Source organism: Otolemur garnettii, unplaced genomic scaffold (genome assembly GCF_000181295.1).
Source record: "Otolemur garnettii isolate 467f Iridium unplaced genomic scaffold, OtoGar3 scaffold00010, whole genome shotgun sequence".
Classification (NCBI taxonomy): domain Eukaryota; kingdom Metazoa; phylum Chordata; class Mammalia; order Primates; family Galagidae; genus Otolemur; species Otolemur garnettii.
In genome coordinates this window covers 15,812,569-15,834,071 of record NW_003852405.1, presented here as the reverse complement: position 1 = coordinate 15,834,071, position 21,503 = coordinate 15,812,569, and the positions used below count along the sequence as shown (strand labels likewise).

General features: G+C 38.8%; 1 protein-coding gene and 1 pseudogene across 1 annotated transcript in view; both read left to right on the top strand.

Annotated features, from left to right (window-relative positions):
• CCDC18 (coiled-coil domain containing 18) overlaps positions 1–21,503 on the top strand; it is a 149,211-nt gene that overhangs the window by 82,573 nt on the left and 45,135 nt on the right. Inside the window, exons 26-29 of the mRNA XM_023509876.1 lie at positions 120–323; positions 3,128–3,265; positions 6,975–7,175; positions 12,433–12,900. Coding sequence (XP_023365644.1) covers positions 120–323; positions 3,128–3,265; positions 6,975–7,175; positions 12,433–12,900 — 1,011 coding nt within the window. The remainder of the gene's footprint in view (positions 1–119; positions 324–3,127; positions 3,266–6,974; positions 7,176–12,432; positions 12,901–21,503) is intronic.
• Positions 8,194–9,456, top strand: LOC105886426 (annotated as a pseudogene).

Sequence of the window (21,503 nt, the reverse complement as noted above, 5' to 3'; positions counted from 1 at the left end):
GTTAAATTTTATAGGGATTTAGTTGGAAGGGGGAATTTCACTTAAAGAGAATCAGAATAAAAAATAGGTTATTTGTATATATTTCATTTTGTAACATACAAATATCTTGTGCTTTTCAGGTTATGAAAGAGCAAGAACAGTACATTGCCAGTCAATATCAGGAGGGCATAGATTTGGGGCAGGAATTGAGGCTAACTCGGGAGCAGCTGCAGAACTCTCATACAGAATTGCTAGAGGCTCATCGTCAACAAGTCCAAGCCCAGAGAGAAATTGAAAGGCTCTCTAGTGAACTAGAAGATGTAAAGCAACTCTCTAAAGAGAAAGTAATCCTAATTCTAATTTTATGTTACTAAAAATCTTAAAAAATTTAATATTCACTTTTTTCAGCTATAGAAAGTAGTTCTTGCAAAAATAATCTATGTTGCATAACGATGTAAATGTACATAGTACCACTGAAATGTACACTTGAATATGGTTAAAATGGTAAATTTTATGTATATTCTAAACTGAAAAACATTAACTGTGCTATATTTAGATAACTTTGTAATATACCTAGGAAGTCCATCCAAACTAATTAGTTCTCAGTAGAGTAAATTATTGAGCACTTTTAGACTTTTAACTGATTTCAAGTTCTCACTTTAAGAAATATCAAGCTGGCTGGGTACAGTGGCTCACACCTGTAATCTTAGCACTCTGGGAGGCCAAAGTGGGTGGGTTACTTGAGCTCAGTAGTTCGAGACCAGCCTGAACAAGAGTAAGACCCTGTCTCTACTAAAAATAGAAAAAAACTAGCTGGGCATTGTGGTGGGCACCTGTAGTGCCAGCTACTTGGGAGGCTGAGGCAAGAGGATCATTTGAACCTAAGAGTCTGAGGTTGCTATGAGCTATGATACCACAGCACTCTACCCAGGGTGATAGAGTGAAACTCTGTCTCAAAAGAAAAAAAAGAAATTTAGATTTGAAGACTAAGCATGGTGACTCACACCTGTAATCCTAGCATTTGGGGAGTGTTTTGTAAACTGTAAAGCCAACTATTGATATAAATGCTAGTTACTAAGTTAGCGTATGTATTCGTTTTCTAGGACTACCATAAAAAATACTACAGATTAGGTGGCTTAAACAACAGAAATATATTTTCTCATGGTTTTGGAGGCTGGAAGTCTGAGATCAAGATGTGGGCAGGGAATATGAGGGTGATCTAGCTGCCACATCTGTCACCCCAGTGATTGTGAGGGTTCATTCAGCTGATTTGGCTGGCTAGATAGGTGTCCCTTCCTTTCTCACCACTCCGTGTGTGTCCCTCCTGAAACTGCATGCTCAGCCAAAACAGGATGACCTTCTCTCTTGGAGGATGTTCTTTAGTCAAGGGTAAAAGAGTGGCTATGCCCCCTGCTGTACCCTCCAAACGAGCTCTCACAGTCTATTTGTAGGAGAACATAGGGCAGTCAAGCTTCCAGAGCTCCAGACAGAGCCAAGTAGGACGCCACCTGTGATAATCTCCCTTACTTTATAAAAAGGAGGGCAGGACAGGCTGGGTATATTGGCTCAAATCTGTAATCCCTCCCTACTTTGGGAGGCTGAGGTGGGAATATTGCTTGAGCCCAGGAGTTTGAGACCAGCCCCTACAGCATAGCAAGACTTCATTCCTACAAAAAGATAAAAAGGTTAGCCAGCTCTCATGGCTTGTGCCTATAGTCTCAACTACTTGGAAGGCTGAGGCAAGAGGATTGCTTAAGCCCAGGAATTCTAGGTTACAGGAAGCTATGATCACACCATGTTATGCCAGCCTGGGTGACAAAGTAAGACCCTGACACAAAAAATCAAACAATTACAGTGGAGAAACACTTAAAAGACATTTGTAGGGCTGGGCACGGTGGCTCATGCCTATAATCTTAACACCCTTGGAGGCTGAGGCAGGTGGATTACCCAAGCTCAGGAGTAGACATCAGGCTGAGCTGGAGCAAGACCCCATCCCTAAAAATAGCCAGACATTGTGGTGGATGCCTGTAGTCCCAGCTACTTGGGAGATTGAAGCAAGAGTATCACTTAAATCCAAGAGTTTGAGGTTGTTGTGAGCTATGACACCATGGCATTCTACCAAGGGTGACAAAGTGAGACTCTGTCTTTAAAAAAGAGAGGAAGAAAGGAGAGAGAGAGAGAGAAAGAAGAAAAATTTGTAAATCAACCAAGAGTATAACATATGTTACATTTTTTATGCGGCTACCCACAATATCTTAACTATTTTGCTTCTAGTTGGGTAACGAATGTTTGTAATTCACTCATTGAGCTATTTCAAAACATATAACTTTGTTTTTACATAAAAGCCTTTCTTTTGCATGTGTATTTCATCAGTATTCATAATATAAAATAAAATTAAATAATTGAAATCATAACCACAACTGGCATAAACTAGCATAAGTAGATTTGGCTAAAATCTCAACTGACTCTTGATAAGCAAACTATATCTGGTGAGCAAAAATGCACAGGCACACCTAAAAGGAGACTGTTCCCTGCCAGCATTCAGTATCCTGTGGTTATTAGTTTTGTTTTTTTGTTTTGTTTTGTTTTGTTTTTTTGAGACAGTCTCACTTTGTCACCCTTGGTAGAATGCCATGGCATCATAGCTCACAGCAACCTCAAACTCTTGGGCTCAAGCTATTCTCTTGCCTCCACCTCCCAAATAGCTGGAACTATAGGTGCCCACCACAACACCTGGCTATTTTTTTTGGAGATGAGGTCTCACTTTTGCTCAGGCTGGTCTCGAACCTGTGAGCTCTGGGCAATACACCTACTTCTGCCTTCCAGAGTGCTAGGCTTACAGGCGTGAGCCACTGCCCCCGGTCATATTAGTTTGTTTTATAGAAAGCCCTGGTTAGTGAACAACAATTTTGTTGTGATAGCAAACAATACACTAATACTCTCCCATTACCAGTCTCTAAAATGTTTAAAGTGTACACTTAATAACTTATATGTAAGTTAACTTACTATTATATGTATATATGTGTTTATATGTGTGTTTTTATATAATTTAAAAAGTAAAACTACTTGATCAATGTACTAGATTAGTTTAACTATCATAACCAAATAAACAAGTTTTATAGCCTTCACTCAGTATCTCATTTTTAAGGAAGCTCAAGGAAAACATTTAGCTGAAGAACTGGGGGCTTCTCAAGTACGTGAAGCTCATTTAGAAGCAAGAATGGAAGCGGAAATCAAGAAACTGTCAGCAGAAGTAGAATCTCTTAAAGAAGCTTATCATTTGGAGGTAAAGAATAATTTGTTCTGGAAGTACCTATTAAGTGGATTTACCCATCTGGACAAAAATATGAGTCTAGCTCTTAAATATTCATCATAGAATGACATGTTGTGGTCATCTTTTCTAGTAGCCGAAACATTTGACTTTCATTTTGTATCTGACAAGCTAATATACCATGTTTGAGTTTAAGAGCTTGAATTTCTGAGTCAGGCAGCCTGGTTCCAAAATGCAGCTCACCACTGGTATAACCTTGGGTAAGTCACCTAACATCTCTATCTAAAATGGATATAGACTAGGCACAGTGGCTCACATCTATGTTCCTAGGACTTTGGGAGTCTGAGGCAGGAAGATTGCTTACGGCCGGTGGTTTGAGGCCAAGCTGAGTGAGACAAAAAAAAGTTTTTATTTTTATTTTATTGTATTTATTATTTTTTGAGGCAGAGTCTCAAGCTGTCGCCCTGGGTAGAATGCTGTGACATCATAGCTCACAGCAACCTCCAACTCTTGGGCTCATAGCTCACAGCAACTTCCAACTCTTGGGTTCAAGCCATCCTCTTGCCTCAGCCTCCCAAGTAGCTGGGACTACAGGCACCCACCACAATGCAGGACTATTGTTTTTGTTGCTGTTGTTGTTGTTGTTTAGCTGACCCAGGCCAGATTCAAACCCGCCAGCCTGGGTATATGTGGCCAGTACCCTACCCACTGAACTACAGGTGCCACCCCCAAAAAAGTTTTTAATTATCTGTGTGTGGAGTGTAGGAGTATGCACCTATACTCTTAGACTCAAGAGGCAGAGGTAGAAAGGTTGTTTGAGCCCAGGAATTCAAATTTATGGTTAGTTCATGATTACACCACTGAACTTCAGCCTGGATGACAGAGCAAGACCCTATCTTTAAAATAAATAAATAAATCAAATGGATGTAATAATGGTTTCTATTCCATAGAACTATGGTGAGGATTTAATATGTAGATTATAAAATAGCACTTATAAAAAACTAACCTGAGATACTAAATAACTGATAAAAAGTTTCACATGATGTGACTATATTTTTCCATTTTTCTAATAGTAGGTTAGATAGGGAGGCAATACTAGAACCTTTTATTTTTTTAATACTAGAACTTTTTTATCTGTTGGTATGTCTTTTTTTTTTTTTTGAGAGTCTCACTACATCACCCTCAGTAGAGTGCTGTGGCATCACAGCTCATAGCAACCTCCACCTATTGGCCTTAAGCGATTCTCTTGCCTCAGCCTCCCAAGTAGCTGTGACTACAGGCGCCCGCCACAATGCCCGGCTATTTTTTTGTTGCAGTTGTAATTGTTGTTTAGCTGGCCGAGGCTGGGTTCAAACCCACCACCCTTGGCTGGTGCCGTAACCACTGTGCTATGGGCACCGAGCCTGTTGCTGTATCTTAAGCCTTCATAGAAATGAACAGTATTATCAACTGGAATAGTATTTTTCATCTTTTTAATAACATTGGAAGATATTAACCCAAATCTTTGTATATGATCTAAATAAATTACTTATTAAGTTTAATGGTAATGAAGTATTTTTTTAATATGGCAAGAGTTGGAGACACACTTATATTAAATCGCCTTCAAGGGAATTTGATAACAGTTTTGTGAGGAATTGTGGGGATTGCAGTGAATGTGTCTTGCTTAACTGCGTTTAGATTCAGATCTCTTTGAACACATGATGCTTGCCAAAGGAAGAACATGAGCAAGTTAAATCCTACCCTCAGGCCAAGAATTTGCAACTCTTGGTCTTTGGAGACAAACATGAAGACTGTTGGCCTTGACATAATTATATAATTATGTTCAACAGTTTATTTCTTTTTTATTTTTCTTTATTTTTTGTTTTTAAGACAGACTCTTGCTCTGTCGCCCCAGCTGAAGTGCAGTGGTGTGCTCATAACTCATTGCAGCCTGCGACTCCTGGGCTCAAGCTATCCACCTGCCTCAGCCTCCTGCACGAACAGCTCAACTTAGTAGCCACCAGTGAGTAGGTCATCTCAGGTGTTTGCCTTAGCCAATCATTACACTTTTATTATAGGACATCTGTTCAATTTTTACGTGTAATTACCTAATGCTTTACTTTTTTAGTTTTATGAGCCACTTGAAATTATTTATAAACAAGTAGTACATAAAATTAAGTATAAAGATTGGTTCTAGTGTTGCTTTTTTTTGTTTTTAAAGAGGCAAGGACTCTCTATATTGCCTAGGCTAACCCTGAAATTGTAAGCTAAAGCAATCTGCCCACCTTAACCTCCTGAGGAGGACTATAGGCATATGGCACCACTGCTATTTAATATTTGATACTGCTATTTAAAATTTGGTACTAATATTTTTATGTATGATACAGAAATATGTAAGTTTTTTTCCTCATTGGCAGTTGATAAAGATTTTTTTTTTAAAGATTTATTTTTAAAGTGTATATGTTGTTAGAATATAAAAATGATGGCTCAGCGCCTGTAGCTCAAGCGGCTAAGGCACCAGCCACATACACCAGAGCTGGCAAGTTTGAATCCAGCCCAGGCCTGCCAAACAACAATGACAACTACAACCAAAAAGTCGGGCGTTGTGGCAGGTGCCTGTAGTCCCAGCTACTTGGGAGGCTGAGGCAAGAGAATCCCTTAAGCCCAGGAGTTGTGATGCCATGGCACTCTTCCCAGGGCGACAGTTTGACGCTCTGTCTCAGAAAAAAAAAAAAGAATATAAAAATGAAAGGATATAGTATTAAAGTAATAGAGAGTTAGACAAAGGAATCAATTTTGGGGGGAGGGTTTGGGGGATTTTTTTGTTCGTTTGTTTGAGACAGAGTCTCACTATGTTGCCCTTGGTAGAGTGCCATGGCGTCACAGCTCACAGCAATCTCAAACTCTTGGGCTTAAGTGATTCTCTTGCCTCAGCCTCCCAGTAGCTGGGACTATAGGTGCCCACCACATTACCCAGCTATTTTTTTGTTGCAGTTGTCATTGTTGTTTAGCTGGCCCAGGCTGGGTTTGAACCCACCAGCCCTGGTGCAAGTGGCCAGCACCCTAACCACTGAGCTGCAGGTACCAAGCCCCCAATTTTATTTCATACATAAATACATTGGCCATTTTCTTTTACCTAAAAGGGAATCCTTTTGAGCATCAAAAGGAATGCTATTAGGAATTATATTAGGACATCAGGCATAAAAACAGACAGTCATAAGCATATGAAGAAGTGTGGTCAATATATCTTCAACCTCACTTATTTCCTTTTCTTACTCTTCTCTCACATGTTATTTTGGAGCAAATTCCAGATATCATTATTTCTTCTATAAAACATTTCAATAAGTATCTCTAAAAGACAAGAGCTGTTTTTTAAAAACAATGTTAACGCCATTATCACATCTGAAAATTGACATTGATTCCTTAATATGATCAAATAGCCAGTTGTTCACATTTACCTGATTGTCTCAGAATGTCTTGATAATTTATTTGTTCAAATTAGTATCTAAATTGAGTCCATTGAATTTGGTTAACTGTTCTTAAATAAATTTAAGATTATGCATTCCTTTTCTGCTGTTAGGGGAAAAACCTTTACTGTTTTATTTGTAGAGAAATCTGATGTTTATCACTATAAACAGAATTTACATTCCTTAAAGAAAAAGTAAATGGAAATGGAAATTATTAGAATGTTGTTTACAACAATTCTATTTTCTATTTTTCCTTTTCCAATTTTGGGACTATATAGATGATATCACATCAAGAAAGCCATGCAAAGTGGAAAATTTCTGCCGACTCTCAAAAGTCTTCTGTTCAGCAACTAAATGAACAATTAGAGAAGGCAAAGCTGGAATTAGAAGAAGCTCAGGACACTGTAAGCAGTTTGCATCAACAAGTCCAAGACAGAAATGAAGTAATTGAAGCTGCAAATGAAGCATTACTTATCAAAGTAGGTAAACATATAAAAATAAGAAAGTTGATCTATGAAAAGGTAAATTTATGACTTATTTTTCCAGACCTTATAGTTTGTAGAGGACTGTATGACCAATTATTGACCATTTAGAAAACATTGAATTTAGGAAATTATTATATATACATATATATACACACATATATATGTATATATATTTAATTTTTTTCTTTGAGACAGAATCTCACTATGTCGCCCTCAGTAGAGTGCTATGGCATCACAGCTCACAGCAATCTCAAACTCTTGGGCTTAAGAGATTCTCTTGCCTCAGCCTCCCAAGTAGCTAGGACTACAGGTACCTGCCACAACACCCAGCTATTTTTAGAGACAAGGTCTAGCTCTGGTTCAGGCTGGTCTTAAACCTTTGAGCTTAGGCAGTCCACCCACCTCAGCCTCTCAGAGTGCTGGAATTACAGGTGTGAGCCACTGCTCCCAGTCTTAAATTTGGGAAATTATTGATATGATATATATCATATTACCAAAGAAGAAATAATTTATAAATGTTCAAATGTAAATTCATCTAATCACAATATTTGCTCTAGAGAGTTTCATACTTGATGTACCTGAAAAGTAGCATTTTTCTAAATCAGTAAAGTCAGTTCCCTTAAATATGATTAAATAGAAAATACAAAACTATATTCAGAATTTTTGATTTCAATATAGACATTGTTTTTAAACTAGCCTGTTGCTACTTACCTCTATTTTATCTAGAGGTTTTATCTAGAATTTGAAATTAATATTAATATCAATACATAGAAATTAAAAAGTTAACATTGGGGCGCTCTCTTCAGGAGTGCACGCTGCTGTGGGTTGGTAACAACCCCCAGATTTCTACTTTTTTTCCCGGTGAGAGCACTACCCACGGCCCACTTGGAATAATGGCAACAGCCCAGGGGACACTTCTTACTCAGAAGTGTTCAGAGCAGGCCCTGTCACTCAGACCTTTAATCCTGGCACTTTAGGAGGCTGAGGCAGGAGGATCCTGTGAGGCCAGGAGTTCCAGACCATCCTGCTGCAACATGTATTGAACATTGGTAAAAAGCTGTATGAGGGCAAAACAAAAGAAGTCTATGAATTGTTGGACAGTCCAGGAATTGGACAGTCCAAGGACTAGATTACAGCAGACAGTGCAGCTAGAAAGAATCACCTGTAAGGAAAAGCTGCAATTTCAAATAAAATTACCTGTTATATTTTTCAGTTATTATAAGAGACAGGTATCAAAACTGCTTTCTCCAAGAAATATGGGGAGACAGCTTTCATTGCGCCCCAGTGTGAAATGATTCCAATTGAATGGGTTTACAGAAGAATAGCAACTGGTTCTTTTCTCAAAAGAAATCCTGGTGTTAAGGAAGGATATAAGTTTTACCCACCTAAAGTGGAAATGTTTTTCAAGGATGATGCCAATAATGACCCCCTGTGGTCTGAAGAATAGCTAATTGGTAAGTTTTGCTTTGCTGGACTTGTCATAGGACAGACTGAAGTGGATATCATGAGTCACGCTACATAGGCTATCTGAAATACTGGAGGAATTCTGGTCATCCCAGAACTGTACACTGGTTGATATGAAGATTGAATTTGATATTGATGTAACCACCAAAGAAATTGTTCTTGCTAATGTTATTGATAATGATTCCTGGAGACTCTGGCCATCAGATGATCGAAGCCAACAGAAAGACAAACAGTGTTACTGAGACCTCAAAGAAGTAACTCCTGAAGGGCTCCAAATGGTGAAGAAAAACTTTGAGTGGGTTACAGAAAGAGTAAAGTTTCTTTTGACACCAGAAAGTTAGTGCAGGGTTGTAGTATTGATGGGCTCTACATCTGATCTCGGTCACTGTGAGAAAATCAAGGCCTATGGAAGTTTTGGCATTCCTTGTGAACTTCAGATAACATCTGCCCATAAAGGACCAGATGAAACTCTGAGGATTAAATCTGAATACAATGGGGTTGGAATTCCTACTGTATTCGTGACAGTGGCAGGCAGAAGCAATGGTTTGGGATCAGTGCTGTCTGGGAACAGTGCATATCCAGTTATCAACTGTTTGCCCCTCACTATGGACTGGGGAGCTCAGGATGTGTGGTCTTCTCTTCCACTACCCAGTGGTCTGGGCTATTCAACCATACTTTATCCAGAGGGATCAGCTCAGTTTGCTGCGAATTAAACAACCACTTGGTATGGTGCAAGCTGAGAGCAGGCATATTGAACACATGGATTTCCTTGAAGCTAGCTGACAAGAAAGTCAGGGAACATGATTTATAACAAAGGATGGCATTGCATTTTTTAGGGGAAAACTACAAATTTCTAGTTTAGCTTTAGAAAAAACTCAAGTGAACTGAAAATATGATTTTTAATCAGAAAACAAAATGTATTCATAAATAAATGCTTCTGTAGATTAATGGGGAAAAAAAAGTTAACATCGGGGCAGTGCCTGTGGCTCAGTGGGTAGGGAGCCAGCCACATATACTGAGGGCCCCGGCCAAACTGCAACAAAAAATAGCCCGGCGTTGGGGTGGGCGCCTGTAGTCCCAGCTACTTGGGAGGCTGAGGAAAGAGAATCAATCACCTAAGCCCAAGAGCTGGAGGTTGCTGTGAGCCGTGATGTCACAGCACTCTACCAAGAGCGACAAAGTGAGACTCTTTGTCTCTAAAAAAAAAAGAAAAAAGTTAAGATTGGTTCAAAAGTGCCAGTATAGAAGGCAAAGTTATCAGGGAAGCCCTTATAAAAGATCAAACTGATAGTTGTAAAGCAGTAAGTGATTTTATAGACAAATGAAAGCTACTAAAAAGCAAAAAAACTCAACCAAGTAATACCTTTGGAAATATTTCTAGTTAAGAAGCTGATTACTTATATTTCTTTGATATTCATAGTACTAGAAGAAAGCGGAATAGACATAGTCTAAAATTATGTTTAGGTTGAACACTCTATTAATGGATTTACTAAAACATTAATATTCCTAATTTTCTGGAGGTTTTCAACATTTATACAAAATTACAAAGCTTCATTGTGAAAAATTAACTCAAAAAAAAAATTAAGCTCCTTGCCCCCCTCCCCATACACCCCTCCAAAAAAAAAAAAAATTAACATCCTGTCACAGTAGTTATCTCTGCTGCTCACTTGCTGGATACTGCCTATGAGACTACAACTAGACGCCTGTATCAATTACTCAGAAAATTTTAAGGTCAATTACTTAGGAAATGGCCAAAATGTTGGCTGAGTAGCAGCAGTTCTTAAATGAACTGTAGATACAGAGATCTTAGAACATGTACTGTGAACAGCCAATATACCAGTCAGAAAATAGAATTCCCATGTTGTTTGACAGCAGCTCTCAAAGTTAACCTCAACTGGCACTAAAGTCGAGACTAAAAAGGCGTTAGGAAAGATAAGAGAGAGAAATAAAGAAGAAAGACAGAAACAGAAAGTGACTATGACAAAAGTAGTTACTAATAATAGAAAGCATTTACATTGCTGGACAACATCAATTAATGACAGAAAACAAAATCAGAAGTGAGGGAGAAGAAAGAACAGTGTTTGAGGCAAAGCTCACATTCTCTAGTACCCTAATACCTTAGTATTTTAGGGCAACTGGAGGAAGGGCAAAGACCATTTTCTGAGAGCCCAGAGGTGTCATAATACAGAGTCACAACAATGACCTTTGGGTCTTAATAAAACACTGAATTATGTCTGATGTATTCAGTATACTTTGTACATTTCATTATAAAAGTTATTTGTTAAGCAGTAAGTTAAATGGAATCTTACTTATCTAAGATACTACTTATCTCAATTATGGCTAGGTAACGCACAAGAGGGGAAAAAATAACTCTAGCTGTGCACAACCCTAATCTATGTCAACCCTATAACTACTTTATTAATCGTGACTATAAGAATGTAAATGTAAGATTTACTGCAAAAAATTGGCATTCTAGCAACTTGCAGATATTAATAATATGAACTAAGCTTACTTAATGTAGTATAAAGACATGAAAGAATTGAAATATGCATGTTAAATTTCCATTTTATAATGCACATGTAGTTATGACAGTTTTAATTATAAATATACTACTTTTAGAAAACAAACAAGAATAGGAACTATCAGATTAAAAATTACTGATTGGTTCAGTGCTGCCCCCAGTCTGAAGGCCCCACTTTGATCCAGTTAACACAGTCCACTATAAAGAAATGAGTAAGTTACCAAAAAAATAAAAAATAAATTACTGATTTGGAAATATATATCTTTTTTTTTTTTTGAGACAGAGTCTCAAACTGTCACCCTAGGTAGAATGCTGTGGCGTCATAGCTCACAGCAACCTCCAACTCTTGGGCTTAAGTGAGCTTCTTAACTCAGTTTTTCTATTTTTAGTAGAGACAGGGTCCCACTTTTGCTCAGTCTGGTCTCAAACTCATGAACTCAAGCAATCCACCTGCCTCAGCCTCCCAGAGGGCTAGGATTTACAGGCGTGAGCTACCACGCCAGGCCTGGAAATATATATATATCTTATGGATACCTTTAGGAAAACAAGAATGTATTTAAATTGGAGACTACTATGCTTATATTATTAAGCTTTTAAAATTAAGATGTCATATCTTTTCTTTTTTAGGCTTTTTGATTTTTCGTTGTATGCAGTCTCATTCCTAGGATCAGTTGAGTCAGAAAAGCCCAAATGGAAGATATGGAAAAATAATAAAAATGAAAATTTTATTTAAGGATTTATTAAATATTGTTAATTACTTTATTAAAGTTTTCTTTTTAAAAAATTTGTAGTACAAGAAAACTTTCTTATAACGAGGATATATAAAGGATAATAACTAATATACATGTATTTCCAATTGGAAATTCTCATAGAAATCTTTTTGTGTCTCTATGTATCAGAATAACAAAAGATTGTATACCTGTATACTTTTGCAGAAAAACTTTTAGATGTAAGATTTCAATCTTGACTACAAATTGATATTATAATTATCAAGAAAATTCTGTAAGGAAAATATAGTTTTCATGGAATTCCTTAGACTACTTTACTCATATTTCAAATGAACATATATGGTTGTCCCAAAGTGAAGCTACCTTAAATAGCAAAGAGTTTAAATAGGGCTTGGAAAACTCTCAGAAATTATAAAAAGAATTCCTATACTGGGGAAAAGTTGACTTAGATGACCTCTAAGAGTCTGTGATTTTCTAAATAGTTCATTCATTTAACAAAAATATATTAAGTACCTACTATGTACTGATTTTTCCACAGGAATCAGAATTAACCAGATTACAAGCCAAAATTTCTGGACGTGAAAGGGCAGAAGACATCAAGTTTCTACCAGCCTCATTTACATCTCCAACACATACTACACCTGATACTCAAGATTCAAAGTTTGCTCAAAATTCTCATGTATCTTTTTCCAAGGGTAGAAAACTGCGTCGCTCTAGTAGTGCCAGTGACCTTAGCTTCAAAACTCATGGTGATGAAGATCTTTCTGAAGAATTACTACAGGACTTAAAAAAACTGCAATTAGAACAGATTTCATCATTAGACGAAAACAATAAGGATCAAAATTATATGACATCAGACTCATTTAAACCTCTCAAATATAACCTAGAAGATGATAGTTCTGATCATAATGACTTTAGTACTCTTAGTGGAATGCTAAGGTACATAAACAAAGAAGTAAGACTATTAAAAAAGTCTTCTCTGCAAACAGGTGCTGGTGTAAGTAAGGTATGTGTTCCATGTTTTAAGTTGTAATAGTTTGTCCCTAAAGAATATCATTTTATTATTTGGAGGAAAATTCACATATTTAAATGAATCAAGCTGTGTCATGAAAAATCCTGTTTGTATGTGTTTGTCTTTGGTCAATGATAGCCATATTATGTAAGTATTGAAAAGGAATAGAGAAAATGTACTTTTCTTTAGTGGCAGACACTGTTAATGGAAAAATCAAAAATCTTTTTTAAAAAGAACTTAAAATACACAGAAAAATAACTTATAAATTTCTAATAAAATAATATTTGAAAAAGATAGCTTTTAAATTTTACACATTAAATATAATGAATACTAAAAATTATATACTTCTCTAGGTATATGATAACAGGGGGAGAGAGAAAGGGAGAGGGAGACAGAGCTGGAAGTGGAATGAAAAATAGGAAAAAGAAATCTGCAATAAAAGGAATCAGGAGAAAGTATGTTCCAAGGTGAATGTTCTCATAACTTCGTCATAATTTACCACTTACTTGGGCTTTATGCATCAGAATAAGTTATTGCTGGATATCATCCACCTTCGGAAAGTTGGTTTACTGATAAGCCATTATTTAAAAGCATGAATGAGGCCAACTTCCTTCATTCTTTTGATCCTAAAATATTTCTTTACTTTATGTTCATCTTCCTTTCTTTTCCTTATTTTTCTCTTCAAGAGAGAGATGTGTCCATCTTGTCATTTAGAAAAAACCCCTTGGGCTCCGCGCCTGTGGCTCAAGTGGCTAAGGCGCAAGCCACATACACCTAAGGTGTAAGTGGCAGGTTCGAATCCAGCCCGGGCCCATCAAACAACAATGACGGCTGCAACCAAAAAAATAGCTGGGCGTTATGGCAGACACCTGTATTCCCAACTACTTGGGAGGCTGAGGCAGGAGACTCGCTTGAGCCCAGGAGGTTGTTGTGAGCTGTAATGCCACAGCACTCTATCCAGGGGGACAGCTTGAGACTCTGTCTCAAAAAAAAAAAACCCTTGAACATGCACTGTCAAGACTTTAATACGCTTGCCTAATTTGCCTTTCTGCTTCCTCTTTCAAACAACTTCTTCAGGCTTCTGTATTTTTCTTTTCCTTCCAGACATCTTAAATTCTTATTCACTCTATACCCATTGTTGCTACCTCCTTATTATGCTTCCTACTCTGTAACATTAAATTGGGCTCTTGAATATTAAATTCACTGAACTATTTTCTTGAAAGTCAGAAAACAATCTCCTTATAAACAAATTTAGTAGCCTCTTTATCTTTGACTTTTGTAGGTTTTTTGTTTTTGTTTTTTGCAGGTGGAAATGTGAGTACTTAAGGGAAGAATTATATCTTGATGTGCTTGTATAGCTAAAAATAATGATTTAATAAAGTTAAAACCAATATTCAATTGTTTATTATAAGTAGGTTAGAAATTGAATTAAGAAAATGATTGCAGATGATGGGCAAAGGGAACAGAGACAGGAGAGAAGTGGATCAGAGAAAAGTATGGACACATTCAGACTATAGGATCCATACTAAGAAATCTATAATCTGTTGCAAAGTGCAGCAGCCTGAAAACCTGGCCCTTTAAAATGAGGAGACTGTCTTGCTGGAGCTTTACCCCTCCCCCAGCACTACCAGAGGGTGGGCAAAGTGTCTCTAAGCACTGAGTGGCCAGGCTCCTGCAGGTGGAACTGCTCTCTGAGTGAACCCAGGGGGTTGGGAAGATTTAAGAGAGAAGGCTGAAAACAGCACTTTGATCTCCATAGGAGAGAAAAAGTCTTTCAGGGAAATGAGAGGAAAATATCCCTCCCATCCCATTTCTCACTGTGACACTGTGCCCAACTGCTCACAAGGCTTCCCAGGGACCTGATTGCTCATCTTTGGGTTTGTGTGCATGGTCTAATTGGGGTTGGCCTTGACGTCCTGCACCTGGACTATGTTCCTGTCCCAGCCTTTGTGTTAGGATCAAAAATAACTAGAGTGATAAAAGTAAGAAGTAAATCAGTGCAATTAAGTCAGTTAGTTAAAGAAATAGTTTGGTCTCGGTGCCTGTGGCTCAAGCGGCTAAGGCACCAGCCACATACACCTAAGGTGGCGGGTTCGAATCCAGCCCGGGCCTGCCAAACAACAATAATGGTTGCAACCAAAAAATAGCCGGGCGTTGTGGCGGGCGCCTGTGGTCCCAGCTACTTGGGAGGCTGAGGCAGGAGACTCGCTTGAGCCCAGGAGTTGGAGGTTGCTGTGAGCAGTGAAGCCATGGCACTCTACCCAGGGTCTCGGCTTGAGGCTCTGTCTCAAAAAAAAAAAAAAAGAAAGAAAGAAATAGTTTGGTTAGAAAATGTAAGCCCAACAAGAACCATGACATAGGCACTGTGCCTCTAGCTCAGTGGTTAGGGCTCTGGCCACATACACGGAGACTGGTGGGTTGGAACCTGCCCAGGCCTGTTAAACAAGAATGACAACTACAACAAAAAAATACCCAGGTGTTGTGGCAGGTGGGCATCTGTAGTCCCAGCTACTTGGGAGGCTAAGGCAAGAGAATCACTTAAGCCCAAGAGTTTGAGGTTACTATGAGCTGTGATGCCACCACACTCTACTGAGGGCAACATAGTAAGACTCTGTCTCAAAAAAGGAAAAGAAACATGAAATAAAGGTTAACCTCCCCTCCCCCCCACACACATGTACCTGTTTAATGTATTAATATGTTTAATAAAAACAGAGCTAGCCTGGAGCAAGGGACTTTTCCACCAGTGCTCACATTTGAAGGTGGTCAGCCACCCTGACACAGCTCTTTAAAAAAACTTTGTGTCTTGACCTTTCACTTTTCCTTCATCCTCTCATCTCTGCCAGTCACTGGGAAAGAACTCAACGGTATAGCTTGGGGCTGGTCCCAAACAATTTTTGAGATGAAGTCTCAGTCTGTTGCCTGGGCTAGAATGCAGTGGCATCACGATAGCTTACTACCTCCTCCACCTCCTGGCCTTAAGTGATCCGTCTGCCTCAGCCTCCCAGGTAGCTGGGACTATAGGCATGCATCACCATGCCCCGCTAATTTTTTTTTTTTATTTTTCGTAGAGATGAGCTTGCACTGTTGCTCAGGCTGATCTCTTATTCTGGGCTCAAGTAATCATACCACCTTGGCCTCCCAAATTCTAGGATTACAAGCGTGGGCTGCCATGAGCCACTGTGCCTGGCCTAAGAAAGTATTTTAAAGTGGATCCAAGTCAAAGAAAAATTGTTGAGTCAACTCTACTTCATAAAGTGGCATTGGAGTATTTATCTGTTTACGTGTTTGTTTGTCTTTAAGACAGAGTCTCACCCTTGGGGAGCATCTTGTCCTTTCTTTACTTTATGGCCTCTGTGAATCTTGTAAAAGCTTTGTTTTTCCCTGGCACGAGGAAGCTGAGCCAAATGTCTGTGCTTCTCAGCGCCTGTGCAGGAGTTTACGGATGACTTCTTAGTGCCTGGATGTTATATCACATTTTATATTTTCTATCCCAGGTACTACCTTTTCTTACCTTTTTACTTTCCCTCTGCTCCATTTCTTCATTTTATATTAGTGCTTTTTTTTTTTTTTTTTGGAGACAGTTTCACTATGTCGCCTTTGGTAGAGTGCGGTGACATCATAGCTCACAGCAACCTCCAACTCTTGGGCTGAAGAGATTCTCTTGCCTCAGCCTCCCAAGTAGCTGGGACTATAGGCGCCCACCACAACACCCAGCTATATTTTAGAGACAAGGCTCAGGCTGGTCTCGAACCTCAGGCAATCCACCCTCCTCGGCTTCCCAAGTGTTGGGATTACAGACGTGAGCCACCGCACTCGGCCCCTATTTACTTGTTTATTGATTGTCTCCCCCACTAAAATGCAAGCTCTATGTAGACAGAGCATTTGTCACTTTTGTTTATTTCCAGAGCCTGGTATATGGTAGATGCTATTCATATATTCAGCTAAGTATTTATTGAATGAATTAAGTAGCTGAATAAGTGATACACAGTAAATGCAACTATAGTTTTAAACACAGGCATAGATTTTTGTCAGGATTTTCTGGCCAAAATTTTACTTTTAGCATTTTATTTTTTTTATTATTATTTATTTTGGAAACAGAATTCACTTCATCACCCTTGGTATAGTGCCATGGTATCATAGCTCACAGCAACCTCAAAGTCTGGGTTCAAGGGATCCTCTTGCCTTAGCCTCTCAAGCAGCTGGGACTACTGGCACTGGACACAATGCCCAGCTGTTTTTAGAGACAGGGTCTCATTCTTGCTCAGATTGGTGTCAGACTCCTGAGCTCAGGCAATCTCCCCACCTCGGCCTCCCAGAGTGCTAGGATTACAGATGTGAGCCACCACACTCAGCCTAACATTTTATTTTTAGCATTCAAGAAGTTAAAGATCTAGCTGGGCACAATGGCTCATGCCAGTAATCCTAGCACTCTGGGAGGCTCAGGTGGGTGGATTGCTTTAGCTCAGTAGTTCAAGACCAACCTAACCAAAAGCAAGACCTTGTCTCTACTAAAAATAGAAAAACTGAAGCAAGAGGATCTCTTGAGCCTAAGAGCTGGAGGTTGCTGTGAGCTATGATGTTACGGCGTTCTACCTAGAGCAACAACTTGAGACTCTCAAAAAAAAAAGAAAAAAATTAAGATCTAATAAAGGTAACGAAGAAATAATCAGGGAGAAGGAGAAAAAGAGTATAATAATTTCTCACAACGTGTTTCAAGAATAAGAGTAAGATCGTTTGGCCAAATGTTGCCAAATAAAATGAAGATTAACATTTGACTCCTATTTGTTAATGTTGAGGTTATTTTTGTTTATTTATTTATTTATTTTTGAGACAGAGTCTCACTATGTCACCCTTGGTAGAGTGTGATGTATGTGGCTGGCACTATAACCACTGTGCTACCGGCACCCAGCCATGTTGAGGTTATTGACGACCTTTATAAGAATGGCTTCAGAGGGCAGCACCCATAACTCAGTGCATAGGGCGCCAGCCATGTACACCAAGGCTGGTGGGTTTGAACCTGGCCTAGACCGGCTAAAACAACAACGACACCTGCAACAAAAAAAACAGCCAGGCATTGTGGTGGGTGCCTGTAATCCCAGCTACTTGGGAGACTGAGGCAAGAGAATCACTTAAGCCCAAGAGTTTGAGGTTGCTGTGAGCTGTAACACCACAGCTCTCTACCCAGGGTGACAGCTTGAGACTCTGTCTAAAAAAAAGGGGGGGCTTCAGAATAATTGCCTGAGTAGCATGAATTTAGCAGAGAAAAGGAACACACAGTTCTCTCCCCCTCTCCCCGCTTTTCTCCTCTGCTCGCTCTCTCTTGTCTTCCCCACTCTCTCCTTATCTCTCTCCCCTCTTTTCTCTTCTCTTATCTCTCCTCCTTGGCGTTACTCTGCAGCCTCCCTCCCCCACCAATAAAGACCTTTGTACAAGCAAAAAAAAGAAAAGAAAAGGAAGACCCAAAATGGAAATACCAAGAGTAGACAACTCTTGATAAAGAGTAAAGCAAAGAAATGAGGGGGATGTGATATCAAGGGAAGTCTTTTGTTTTGTTTTTTGTTTTTGAGACAGAGTTTCATTTTGTCACCCTTGATAAGAGTGCTATGGCATCATAGCACACAGCAACCTTGAACTCTTGGGCTCAAGAGATCCTCCTGCCTCAGTTTTTCATTTTTAGTGAGATAGGGTTTCACTCTTGCTCAGGCTGGTCTCCAACTCATGAGCTTAAGCAATCCACCCGTCTGGGCCTCCGAGAATGCTAGAATTATAGGTGTGAGCCACAGTACCTGGTCCAAGGGGAGTTTTTTATTTTTTTTAATAATAAAACATAAAAACAGCTGTTATATGTTGATAGGAATGATCAAATAGCCAAGGAAATTGATAATTCAGGACAGAGAATAGAAGGAGTAAAATTCCTTTTTTTGTTTTTGTTTTTTGAAAAGGAGTGAAATTCTTAGGGTAGGGTTTAAGAGATTAGATCCAGGAGAGAAAGTTGGTCTTGGATAAGAGACAGGGCAGTTCATCCACTGTAGGAATGAAGGCAGAATGGAATTTCTTTATTGATTGCTTTTATTTCCTGAGTGAAATAAAAAGTAGGGTTATTAGCTAAGGCAGGGTAAAATATGAGAGGTTTAAGAACAGGGATGTTATAGGAAATAGTTATCCTGAGTGGGAAAGCACAAGTAGACTAACAAAGCTAATAGAATGGCTGGCTATATAGGTTTGTCACGTGGAACAACCCTGTGAAATACATGACATCTGACATCATTTGTTCCTCCCCATTAAATTCCAGAAACACAATATCCCTTTTTCCTCTAACATAATGTCAACCAAAAAGTACCTTCACAAATTTCTAGAATGTTCCCTAAATAATAGTATAGCTCTATTTAAGAACCTCTGCTCAGGCTAGACTTGGAGGCTCCCTAGCACTCTGGGAGGGTGAGATGGGAGGATCCCTTGAGCTCAGGAGCTCAAGACTAGCCTGAGCAGGGCAAGACCTTGTCTCAACAAAAAAACAGAAAAAATTAGCCAGGCATTGCGACTGGCACTTGTAATCACAGCTACTCGAGAGGCTAAGGCAGGAGTATCTCTTGAGCCCAGGAGCTTGACGTTGCTGTGAGGTCGACTGAGGCCACAGGACTTTAGCCTGGGTGGTAGAGTAAAAGTCTGTCAAAAAAAAAAAGTCATTCTATTCCAATAATCCTTGCATTTATAGATATGCAAGAGTCTATTTTTGTTACAAATAGGACCTAATTTATGCAGGATAAATTTGATTAAGTGACAGAATGTGATCATAATCATTGCCTTTACTATATGCCGGGCACTATTCTCAATGTTTTGTATAAATTAACTCATTTAATCCTTATAACAACCCTGTGATAGTAGCTGTAAAAGGTACTACATGGGATGTCCCACAAGTCACCATACATAGGGGAAAAATTATGACAACAGATATCTTGGGATGTGTTCGCCATGAGTAGGGGAGAAGACTCTGTGTGTGTGTGTCTGTGTGTGTGTGTAAAAAGAGGTAGCCAACACATACAGAATATTTTGTAAATAAAGGTACATTTAGCTACAATTTCCCATTTTTCCTGTTAATGGCAACATACAATTTTCTATAGTGGGTATTATTGTTATCTTCATTATATAGTTAAGGAAACTGTGTCCCTGTACTTAACCATTGCGCTCTACTATTTGCATAATTATGTTTTTATTTTCTTCAGTATGAATTATGTTGTTCGATTTTGCAGTTGCTTAGTCTAAGAGGGTAGCACTTATGAAGTCAGACAGTTAAGTTTGTGAACTCATCCTAGAGAAAGTACTGACTACCTCACTGTTGAATATCACTATGGTCTCCTTCAAAGTACTCCCCTTGGGAAGCTATGCACCAATGCTAGGACCTAGTCCACTCTTCAAAGCAATTTTGGAACTCTTTTTCTGGAACGGGCCATCAGAGCTGTTGTCATACTGATGTCCTGAATGTCACCAAAATACCTTCCTTTCAATATTTCCTTTATCTTTGGGTAAAGAAAGAAGTCATTGGAGGCCAGATCAGGTGAAATGGGTGGGTGTTCTAATACAGTTATTTGTTTACGGGCTAAAAACTCCCTCACTGACAGTGCCGTGTGAGCTGGTATATTGTCATGATCGAAGAGCCATGCCAAGATTTTCAGTTAAGATTTTCCTAACTGCTTCTTTATCAATGTTTGCTTGGTCTGCTATGTTTCTCACAGTCAGCTGATGATTTTGATTCTAAAAATTTTGATGAATTTTTGCAATGTTTTCATCAGTTCTGATCATTACTGGCCACCCTGACCCCACATCAGTGAAATCTTCTCCTTAGAAAAATGTTTGAAACACTTGTACACTGTTGTTTTCTTCATGGCATTATGTCCTTAAACTTGGACTAACATGTCTCTGATTTCACTTCCACTTTTGCCAAGCTTAACAAGAAATTTAATGTTTTAAATTTAGCTACATTTAAATTTAATGTTTAAAATTTAACAAATTTTTAATGTTTTGCTCTTAATTTAAGCTGTAACATTCTCACAATGGCACACAAAAACAGGCAAGAACAATTTTTTTTTTTTTTGAGACAGAGCCTCAAGCCATTGCCCTGGGTAGAGTGCTGTGGCATCACAGCTCACAGCAACCTCCAACTCCTGGGCTTAACCAATTCTCTTGCCTAAGCCTCCCAAGTAGCTGGAACTACAGGTGCCCACCACAACTCCTGGCCATTTTTTGGTTGCAGTTGTCATTGCTGTTTGGCTGGCCTGGGCTGGATTTAAACCCGCCAGCTCTGGTGTATGTGGCTGGCGCCTTAGCCGCTTGAGCTACAGGCAACAACAATAATGAACACCACTCAGCAAGACACCACCAAGTATCAACATGAACACAGCTGTGAGATACTGAGGTTATGAAAGGTTATGAAACTTTACCCACTGCTTACAAACTCAATTGTCAGACCTTGTAAAAGTTAACTACAGAATTAGAATAATTTCTTACTCTGTACATCTTTGTAATAATATATATGCATTTGAATATTACAACTCATTTCAATGTCCAAAATATATATATATATTTTTTTTTTTTTTTTT